Source organism: Embiotoca jacksoni, unplaced genomic scaffold, assembly GCF_022577435.1.
Source record: "Embiotoca jacksoni isolate LCO1_2020_lvr unplaced genomic scaffold, fEmbJac1.0.p SCAF_84, whole genome shotgun sequence".
NCBI classification, from domain to species: domain Eukaryota; kingdom Metazoa; phylum Chordata; class Actinopteri; family Embiotocidae; genus Embiotoca; species Embiotoca jacksoni.
The window spans coordinates 812068-823474 of NW_027185441.1; the positions used below are offsets into that span (position 1 = coordinate 812068).

At 43.7% G+C, this 11407-nt stretch overlaps 1 protein-coding gene across 3 annotated transcripts in view; it reads right to left on the reverse strand.

Moving 5' to 3' along the window:
- Positions 1-248: 248 nt before the first annotated feature.
- The window catches only part of LOC138192311 (nuclear receptor ROR-alpha A-like), a 56362-nt gene continuing 45203 nt past the window's right edge, over positions 249-11407 (reverse strand). For all 3 annotated transcript variants that reach the window (XM_069139625.1, XM_069139626.1, XM_069139627.1), the window contains 10 exons: positions 10249-10334; positions 9984-10125; positions 9328-9578; positions 9027-9252; positions 6483-6604; positions 5475-5607; positions 5003-5110; positions 3532-3642; positions 3286-3398; positions 249-3178 (listed from right to left, as the gene is read on the reverse strand). In XM_069139625.1, coding sequence (XP_068995726.1) covers positions 3014-3178; positions 3286-3398; positions 3532-3642; positions 5003-5110; positions 5475-5607; positions 6483-6604; positions 9027-9252; positions 9328-9578; positions 9984-10125; positions 10249-10334 — 1457 coding nt within the window. In that variant the 3' untranslated portion in view covers positions 249-3013. The remainder of the gene's footprint in view (positions 3179-3285; positions 3399-3531; positions 3643-5002; positions 5111-5474; positions 5608-6482; positions 6605-9026; positions 9253-9327; positions 9579-9983; positions 10126-10248; positions 10335-11407) is intronic.

The window sequence follows — 11407 nt, forward strand, 5'->3', positions numbered from 1 at the left end:
ATGCAGTTACGTATTAAAAATCTTGTATGTTTTGAAGTTCTTGTAGCTCATTCTCAGTTGCAGAAAAAAAAGGATTTACCTAAAAGTTTTTGAACACACGAACTGAAAATGTTTTAGTTTGAAAATCATCTCAATCAATAACACGTCAGATGTTCCATCTAAAATCTTAAACAAGTTCACAGTTTGCTTATATTTTGTATGTAAAGCAAAAATACGTGAAATAAAAAAGAAAAGTCAAAACAGACGAATGCATTTCTCTTTCTGTTTTATTTTTTTTTACATTTCAGACACAGCAGCTCAGTTTCGTATCAAAAAGAGCAATTTAATCAAAGAAATTGAGAGTCCCGAGTTTGACACACTGATACAGGTGCAGGCTGGGAAATAACATTGTCGTACTATGATATGCAAGAATCATAATAACATTAAAAAGTTTAAAGGAAAATTCTGTTTTTATACAACGTAGGACAGCAGCAACTTTCCTGGTTTGAATGTTCCACAAAATTGCCCTCAAAATGAGTTTTTAACTAAAGTTTCTGAAACGTCTTGCTTCATACGAACTCTCCACCATTTTAATTTGCTGAAAGTTCATAGGAATCAACTTTCTACCGTTCGGTCGGTCGGATATGTCCCTCTGAAACTGTTGCTGTCAGGTTGTTCAAATCAGATTTGCCCTTTGACGTGTTACCCTGTGAAGAAACAATGTGGCAAAGATTGTCAAATCAAGACGCTGCTAACAAAAGGTACGCTAGCACCACACGCATTTTTAAAAAGACGAAAAGGCTCTCTGTTACTAAACTAACCCTAGAGGAGAGCTGTGCATATCAACCCAGATATCGTACATTATGATGCATAAAACCAACAGATAGTTGGAGTTTTCCTGTACACAATAATTAGAAACAGTATTTAACAGAACAAGCAACAAACCGATGATGTGGCACGAATGGAGAGAAGTGTGTCGTCAGCGTACGGCTTTACATGACGGGACAGAACACAGGAAGCTCAGAACGCACAAGATTTAAAAGATCAATTCATTGGAACTTATAAATTAGATTCTGCATTGACATGCCATGTTTTTTTAAAACTGTACACAGTAAGCAAAGATTAAAAATACAACATTTACATTATTGCTTGACATTCAGTTATGGCTAAAGTTTCGTTCGTTATTTGCCGGAAATACTGATTGTTATTGAGCTTCGGACATTAAGACTGAGATGTTGTTGAGTAGAAGCAGCTGATCAAATGAAAGGAATTCGGACTGAAGGTCTTCGACACCGATTCACCGCTGTAAAATACTCTGCTTTGAAAACTGCACGGGAACAAAAATATGGAGAAACTAAAGTCATGAAATGTCATTAAAATTAAGATTATGATCTGTGAACGTTTGAACAAAATGAAGTCCAGTTTTAACAGGAAGCAGCTTGATTTTTCTACTCTGAACACAAAGAGACTGAAAAAATAAGCTAAATAGAAGCTGTGTCGGCGACAGTTTTACTTCTCTAAATCTCCATTTCTATTAAATCCACTGGTTTTGCCAAAGAACTTCATCCAGAAACCAGCTCGTGTTATTGGAGGGATTACTATTGTTATTATTGTTTTCTTCTCAGTTTCCAGAATATGTTTTTAATCAGGACAGAAGAAGAGCAGAAGTTCGAGTCATCCTGTGACATCGTCAGGCTGGAAATCCCTCTGGAATAATTTTGATAATTAATTCAACCTATTTTTAAACATTTAAACATTTTCTGTGTGAGTTTGTAAAATGAGAAGATTTTTAGTTTTTGGTAACAGAAGAGAGACTTTTTTTTAAACATATGTATGAGTTATTTCTCTTTTAGCTGTTGCAGGCAGTACAGTTACCCTGCCAAATTAATTTGATCTAATTATTTTATAATGTAGTCTTTTTTTTAAGCATCGGAGGCAGTAAAGAGTTTCCGTTCATTCATCGTCTGATACAATCGTAAAAACTGTAACAGTAACAAAATTAAAGAGCAGAAATAAAAGAAGTTGCACTTCAGCGTCCGAGCCAGCAGGTGGTGCTGCAGGCTCTCTGCTGACTGCTGTGGGTCTGATGGAGACTTCCATGTACTCGGATTCATTTTAGTCTCTTTTGCCTTTTTGAGATTTAAACGTGTCGACGAGTTCTTTAACATGTTAAAATCAGAACTTCTGCTGGTGTCACATCGAAGAAACCAGTGTCTTTAAACGCATCGTGCGAAAACATCATTTACTGAACCGATAAAGTAGAATTAATTTAGTTTTGAATTTATCTTCACTGCACAGAAATCACAGGTATTCTGCAAACTCTCGTTAATACGTGGAGATTAAATTCAAATGATTTATTGCGATCAGTGTTCAGAGTTTCGAAGAGGACACGATGAGACGACATCATTAAAATAATGTGGAGAACGACGTGGACTTCCTGCTTCGTGCGTGAATGTGATGAAGGTCGTAGTTTGAGATGTTCTTTTGTGTGTGCATATAAACAGGTGGATGGAAACACCTTCAGACGGATTCTACGGAGCGTCGTGTTCAGGCTGGATTCACTCGCTCTGTCGTCGGCTCCTGGCTGAGCGGTTGTTAGCCGGCGAGCAGCAGCATGAAACCGGTTACAGGTCCGTTAGCTTCAGTTAGCCACAAACCGCTAACCCTGCCTGGAGTCACCGAGGGTCCAGCTGCAGGTTGAGGTGAGTTCTTTGTGCTGCTTCGTGGTGAAGAATGGAAGTGCTGTTCCTGTCAGAGTCTGGTCCGGGTCCGGGTCCGAGTCCAGGACCGGGTCCGGGTCCAGGACCAGGTCCGGGGCCGGGGCCGGGTCCGGGACCAGGTCCGGGGCCGGGGCCGGGTCCAGAATCTGAGCTGTGTGTGAGTGAAGGTGGAGGACCAGATGACTCCTCCCCTCATCCACAGAGGAAGAAGTTCAGGAGACGCAGTAACTGTCTCCGTCCCGTCCTCCGTGTCCATGGAAACCGGGCATCGGTCTGTCCGGACCCAGCGGGTCGGCTCTCTGGAGCGTCGCCGGTCAGTCGCTGGTCTGCAGACTGAGTTCGAGGTCGGCGCCGAACAGCTCCTTGTAAAGAGGCGGGAAGTGTGTCCGGACCACGTCGGGGTAAACGGACCGGAACGTCGACAGCTTCTCCGTGTGGCGACTGCAGAGCGAACGCAGCGCCGCCACCTTACACTTGAGCTGGAGGGAGGGGGTGGGGAGGGGGGTGGGGGGGCAGGAACACTGAATTCATCTGTGTTGTGTGTTGTGTGTGTTGTGTGTTGTGTGTGTTGTGTGTGTTGTGTTACCTTGCTCAGCACCCCGTCCTCTCTCTGGTTCTTCTGCAGGACGTGTTGAAGAACCAACTGAGTTTTCTGTTGCAGCTTCTCCACCTGCAGCTTCTCCTGCAGCCACGACCGGTCTACACACACACACACACACACACACACACACACACACACACACACACACACACACACACACACACACACGTATTAGGGTTGTGAAGCTGCTGTAGATCCGAGGAGACAACAGACGGAGGCGTGAAGACGAACCTGCAGACAGCAGAACAAACGCTGAGAAGACGGCGAGTTCGTCCTCCGAGAGGTGAAGAGAACACAAACTCTTCGCGAAGTCAAACACCGACGTGATCAAATCATCACAACCTGGAGGGGAACGCACACAGCAACACAATCAGAAACACAATCAGGAACACAAACAGCAACACAATCAGAAACACAGAAACACACAGCAACACACAGAAACACAATCAGAAACAGAAACACAATCAGAAACACAGAAACACACAGAAACACAGAAACACAATCAGAAACACAGAAACACAATCAGAAACAGAAACACACAGAAACACAATCAGAAACAGAAACACACAGAAACACAATCAGAAACACAGAAACACAATCAGAAACACAATCAGAAACACAATCAGAAACACAATCAGAAACACAATCAGAAACACAGAAACACAATCAGAAACACAGAAACACAATCAGAAACACAATCAGAAACACAGAAACACACAGAAACACAGAAACACACAGAAACACAATCAGAAACACAGAAACACAATCAGAAACAGAAACACACAGAAACACAATCAGAAACAGAAACACACAGAAACACAATCAGAAACACAGAAACACAATCAGAAACACAATCAGAAACACAGAAACACAATCAGAAACACAATCAGAAACACAGAAACACACAGCAACACACTCAGAAACACAATCAGAAACACACAGAAACACACAGCAACACACAGAAACACAATCAGAAACAGAAACACAATCAGAAACACAGAAACACACAGAAACACAGAAACACAATCAGAAACACAGAAACACAATCAGAAACACAGAAACACAATCAGAAACAGAAACACACAGAAACACAATCAGAAACAGAAACACACAGAAACACAATCAGAAACACAGAAACACAATCAGAAACACAATCAGAAACACAATCAGAAACACAATCAGAAACACAGAAACACAATCAGAAACACAATCAGAAACACAATCAGAAACACAATCAGAAACACAGAAACACAATCAGAAACACAGAAACACAATCAGAAACACAATCAGAAACACAGAAACACACAGAAACACAGAAACACACAGAAACACAATCAGAAACACAGAAACACAATCAGAAACAGAAACACACAGAAACACAATCAGAAACAGAAACACACAGAAACACAATCAGAAACACAGAAACACAATCAGAAACACAATCAGAAACACAGAAACACAATCAGAAACACAATCAGAAACACAATCAGAAACACAATCAGAAACACAGAAACACAATCAGAAACACAGAAACACACAGAAACACAATCAGAAACACAGAAACACAATCAGAAACACAGAAACACAATCAGAAACACAATCAGAAACACAATCAGAAACACAATCAGAAACACTCAGAAACACAATCAGAAACACAATCAGAAACACAATCAGAAACACAATCAGCTGTATTTCCGCTCACCTAAAGCTTTGAAGACGTCGGGACCTGCGAACTTCCCGTCGAAGAAGACGGTGTTGTTCTGCGAGTCGAACACTCGACACATTCGCACGAAGACGACCTCCAGAGAACCTGCAGAAGGAACCAGATGAAGATTGAAGTCCGATATAGTCGCTCATTCATTTATTTGATTGATTGCATCCATTCATTGCGAGATGCTTTTCTGTCACATGTAATCCAGTAAAATGAGTACATATACATATTCACCTATAAATATTAAATATATATGTATAAATATTTCTTTGTGTATCCGTTCCCTCCACCTTAACGTGTTTTTATACCTTTATAATTGTCAGTAAATCTAACAACTAACTTTCACCTCTCTGGCTCCTTAAATCTTAAAAAAAAACCTCACGAATATAAATCTATATGTTTGAATGATCTTTCGATCTTTGATGAGTTTCGGTAGTTTGAACGGATCGTACGATGACCTCACCGGCTTTGAGCAGCACGATCTGATCATTCTGGCAGAGGTCCATGAAGCCGTCGATGCGTTTGGCGAACTCGACCACGTACTGGATGGCCTCTGTGATCTTCACCGCACACAGCTGCCACATCACCTCCCGCGGCTGCAAACACAACTTCAAACTTCACATTTGCTGTAGAAAACGTTGTAAATGTGTCTGAAAAAGACACAGAGATACAGGAAAACACCGTTTCTAGCTACTCTGTTAATGAAAACCCGCAAAACCACTCGACAGAGGAGGCGTCTGGTTACAGAAGAAAACATCTGGCAAGTGACCATATTTGGACGAGCTGGGGGAGGAGCCAGCGGTGGATCTGACCGATCTGATTGGAAACCTGACGATACTACGTCCCGCCCACCGATAGCTGTAACCTGACTGCACCACAGACCTGTCAATCAAACAGACATGCCCCCAAAAACAGGTCTTCTTGAATCTTCTTTTCTAATGAATGAGGGATTATTTTCAGATGGACCTCCAGAAAACTAAGAAGAAGGAGTGACTTTAGCTAACAACACCGAGATAACTGATGGACACATTTTATTCACTTTGGATTTGATGAGAGAAGTTGAATGGGAGTCTATGGAGCCGGAGGCTTTTTGGAGCCGACCTCTAGTGGCACTCGCTGGTATTGCAGCTTAAGGCCTAATTTTTCAGACCTGGAAGCTACAAACACTTTTATATCCTGTCGGTGGTCATGGTGCCTCTGAGACGGTTTTATCTGCAGCTAAAAACAACATCCAGAAAAGTACCAGGATTGGAAAGAGTCGGGTCGGTACCGGCACTGGAAAAGATGCTGAAAGAAACCAGTTGATGTGGCTCAGCCATGAGTTTGTTTAGGTACATGTAGAGTGGAGCAGTTACCCATCTCATCTGGACCGGGAACCCGTCGGGAACCCATAAGGTCCAGATCCTGAAAGGATCCTGGAGAACGTTGCTTCCTATCTTACTGCCATCACAACCTGCCGGAGTGAACGCACCTTGCTCCAGTAGGCCTCCACCTCGTCCTGCAAGAAGCTCTGCCAGCTCATCTGCTGAAGCTCCTCCCTCAGGTACTGGCACGTCTCCAGGTGAGACTTGGAGATGATCTGGGCCAGGTGATCTGGAACAGAGCCAACACGATGGTGAGCTGGTGAACACGGCGGGAGTCACTTCAACTCAAAGCTCAGAAACTTCTGAATCCTGAACCTGACGTGTTGGACAACTGATGAGGTTTCATATTTTGATGAGTTCTCCTGAACACATCCACAGGCAGCATCCGATGTTCAGCTGAGCTTAGGAGGCATTTAGGAGGCTGTTATCTTTTACTACAATTTAGTTTGAATATTGCACACAAAAGTGTAAAAATCAGCTATGGCTCAGCGAGCCTTGTTAGCACGTTAGCTTTTTAACCTGTGGATATTATTCCTGGTTGAACTTGGGCTTGGCGGGTTTTTTTGGAAAATTATGTTATTATTCTTGTAAAGAATCCAAAATACTTCCACATAGTGCTTTATTGTCATTATTCTTCAGTTCCTTTCTCGCTAGTTTCCCACAATTTTTTTTTCATTCGCTTAGTTTAATGATATGAGCGCCCTCTGCAGGCCAACAAGGCTAACTACAAACTACTTAAATATTTTTTCTGTAAATTTCGATTTGGAACAGGTGATCACAATTTGAATATCTTTACTCCAGATCAGAGAATGTTTGAATGTTGAACAAAAAGTTAACGCGTTACGAATATTCGTTAAAATCTACAAAATCGCTTGGTTGTAATACGTCACTCCCGTCAGAAGGTGGCGGTAATGCGCCTAAAAGCTGCCAGCAGCATTGAATTTGAGAATATTCTACTAAAAATCAAATAGTTTCGAGCGAAATTAAAATAGTATTTTCCCGTGAAATGACCGGCCTGGTTCGAACCTCGCGTATTTTGGAGCCGACATAACAACCTCCCTATTTCCTGCCTATTGTTATTTACTATTTACACTATATGTTGTTCTGTATGTAAACGCATCAGAAAAAATATTCGTGGCTGCAGCTCAGCGAAGAAACAAACCCAAAATAAACCTTCAGTAACTGTTGTTCCGTTCAGCTGCTAATTGTCGAGCACGAATGGAAAAATACGAAGAAAACAACAGCAGCGAGCAAAACAACGGAAAACCAGATTTTAAAATACGAGAACAACGAAGCGTCTGTTCGGAGCGGGTCGTTACCGTGGAGCTTACTACAATAAGAAAGTGAATCGGAGGAATCTCCAGGGACGATGAAAAGATGATTTCCCCCTACGAGCGTCCCGCCTCGTCCCGATCGGCCCTAATTAACAGACGCCTAATTACCACAGAGATTTTAATGAGCTCTGAAGACGAGTTTCCAACCTGCTGCTATTTTAAACCACCTCTCCGTCTCCGTCTCCGTCTCCGTCTGCTCGCTTCTGTCTTTCTCTTCTGCTTCGTCTCTTTCAGCAGATTTCCTCATCTTCTGTTGTTTTTCCTGCAGCTGTCGACAACCTTCTGCCTCGTTCTGTTTCCTCTCGTTCAGCGGACGATGCTTCTCGCTGTATTTTAATCCATTACGGATCACAACCGATTCAAATCCAAATCCAGGGTCGACGCGCCGAGCCGACCTCCAGGGATTAAAAACCTTCGACACGGCAGCTCCGCGTCGTTTCTCATCTCTTTACCCAAAAAACATTTTCAGACTTCGTTCCAGTCAGAAACAGTTTATTGTTTTTGATGACAGAAGTTCAAATATGATGATATGAAGTGTTTTCTGATGAACCGACATCATCACAAGTAAATCCATCGATCTCTACAATCACATGACGTCGCTGTGCTTCCTGTTTGATCCCATATCAAACTTTATATTTATGATAATAACGATATTAAAAACAGATTATTTCCGTGCTTGTTTTTAACGTCGTCTGCTCCGGTTGATCTGCAGGAAGAATACTTTGATATTTAATGGATATCTTTTGGATATTTTTCTCAGATACATTTCTTGAATATGAAATACTTTACTGACAGTTGCGGGATATTCTCCAGATATTTGTTGGGTTGTTTACTGATATTTTTATGGATATTTATCAGATATTTTACCTGCATATTTTTGGGATAATTTGTGTAATCCTATCAGATAATTTACTAATATTTCTCAAACAAATTGCTATTTGTTTGCATGAATGCATTTTGCAGATATTTGACATAAGTTATTGATATTCGTTTGCTGCAGGACGTTTGGGAAAATATTTATCACAACCACAATTAAGAGTCTGTCCAAACTCAGGTGGTTTTTTTTATGGTTTTATTTTTGGTTAGCTTTTTTATGGTACTTTTTAATAAATATGTAGCGTATTAATTTGATGGTTAAAGTTTTTATGTGTCTGTTTCTTGGAGAATAAAAGAACATTGGTGTAACATCGTAGAAACCGTTGCATTCATCCGACGCTGATTTGAACTTCGGAGGCAGCTTTGATTTCTGAACGTTAGATTTGCGTCTCGTGTATTTGGACGTCTGACAGATTACTCGCTCCTGATTGGTCGACTCACCGAGCTCGGCCATGTTGGCGGGCGACGCGTCTCCGTTGCTGAAGGAGCGGTACGGGAAGAAGCCGTTAGCCGATCCGTAGTCGCAGAGCGGCTCCGGTTTGATGCCGTTAATATCCAGACCGGACTGGTCCGGAGACGGCTGGATGTCCAGGTACAACCCCCCTCTTCCTCCTCCTCCTCTTCCTCCTCCTCCTCCTCCTCCTCTGTTTCCACCTCCAGAGTCCGCCTGTTTGAGGAGGAGAAGGTTAAAGCAGCGATCGATCATGTTACAGCTGAATGTGTCTGATGGAGGAGAGCCGACCTTGGAGGACAGAGCTCCTCCCTCCGGTGAGTGTCCGTCGCCGTAGCGACCGGCGTCGTCGGGCAGCTCGGTGAGCCCGGCGGAGGACAGCGTGTAGCGGGGGGGCGGCGACTCGGCCTCGCCCGGGCTCGGGCTGCCGAGGCCGGGGCGGGCCGGGGGGAGGGGCCCCTGCTGCTGCTGGAGGCGGTGCTTCTGGACCTCCGCGTACAAACTGTCCCGCTGCTTCTTAGACATGCGGCCGAACTTCACGGCTGCTCTCGAGGAAACAGAAGAAAAGGAAACGACGTCAGATTGAACGAACACGAACACACCGAACCTTCGAACACGACCAGAGCGCCGCCGAGGTTTCTAGCTTCGCCGCCGCCAGACAATTTAACCAAATGTGTGATTTGTTCAAACGTAATAACGTTTGAACTGTAACGATTTCAACATTTAAGGTTTTCATGAGCAGCAACGAGGAGGAAGACTCAGTACACAGTACTGAGTACTCAGTACTGTGTACTGAGTACTCAGTACACACCTGGAACTAAACCAGGTGGTTCTTCTGGTTCTGAACAACAGAACATGTTGCATCCAGGGGTGTGTGTGTGTGTGTGTGTGTGTGTGTGTGTGTGTGTGTGTGTGTGTGTGTGTGTGTGTGTGTGTGTGTGTCTCACCGTCTCTCGACATGCCCACCGTCAGACATTTCTGCAGACGACAGTGTTGGCAGCGGTTGCGACTCGCCCGGTCGATCAGACAGTTGTTCTGACGAGGACAGGAGTAGGAGGCGTTGCTCTGCTGACTCCTCCTGAAGAAGCCCTGAAGACGAGGAACGACACGTTCACGACACAATCGCACCGACGTTCGTACGGACGACACGCGAGAGGAGGGAGGCTACGACGGGAAGCGAGATGGCGTTGGGGCGGAGGGGGCGGGGCTTACCTTGCAGCCCTCGCAGGTGATGACGCCGTAGTGGATCCCTGACGATTTGTCTCCGCAGATCTTACAGGGGATGATTTCAATCTGAGCTGCAGACAGGAAACGAAGAGACGTGAACGCAGCAGGTCAGCAGCTGATTGGTTCTCAGCTGTTCAATAAACCATCTGTGAACATATAACACCTTGTAAAATATAATATTTGTTTTAAATCGGTTGTTTCACTGTCTGCGAGTCCGTTTGTCTTGTTGTCACGGCAACATGATGCTGCAGCACCTGGGCGTCAGGTTTAATGCACCATTATCATCATCATCACCATCATCATCATCATCATCATTACCATCACCACCATCATCACCATCATCATCATCATCACCATCATCATCATCATCACCATCACCACCACCATCATCATCATCACCATCACCATCATCACCATCAGCATCACCATCACCATCATCATCACCATCATCATCACCATCACCACCATCATCATCACCATCATCACCATCATCATCACCATCATCATCATCACCATCACCATCACTATCACCATCACCATCACCATCATCATCACCATCACCACCATCATCATCACCATCACCATCACTATCACCATCACCATCACTATCACCATCACCATCATCATCACCATCACCACCATCATCATCACCATCACCACCATCATCATCACCATCACCATCACTATCACCATCACCACCATCATCATCACCATCACCATCACTATCACCATCACCATCACCATCACTATCACCATCACCACCATCATCATCACCATCACCATCACCATCACCACCATCATCATCACCATCACCATCACTATCACCATCACCATCACCATCATCATCACCATCACCACCATCATCACCATCATCACCATCACCATCACCATCATCATCACCACCATCATCACCATCATCACCATCACCATCACCATCATCACCATCACCATCACCATCATCACCATCACCATCACCATCATCATCACCATCATCACCATCATCAATCAATCAATCAGCTCCTCTGTGCGTCCAGACAGGACCGTGGAGTTACAACAGGAAGTCTCCCCGACGACAGACAAACATTTTATAAATGAACTTTTTCTGTTTTTATTAATAATATATTCTAAACACGTGTCCTCATCA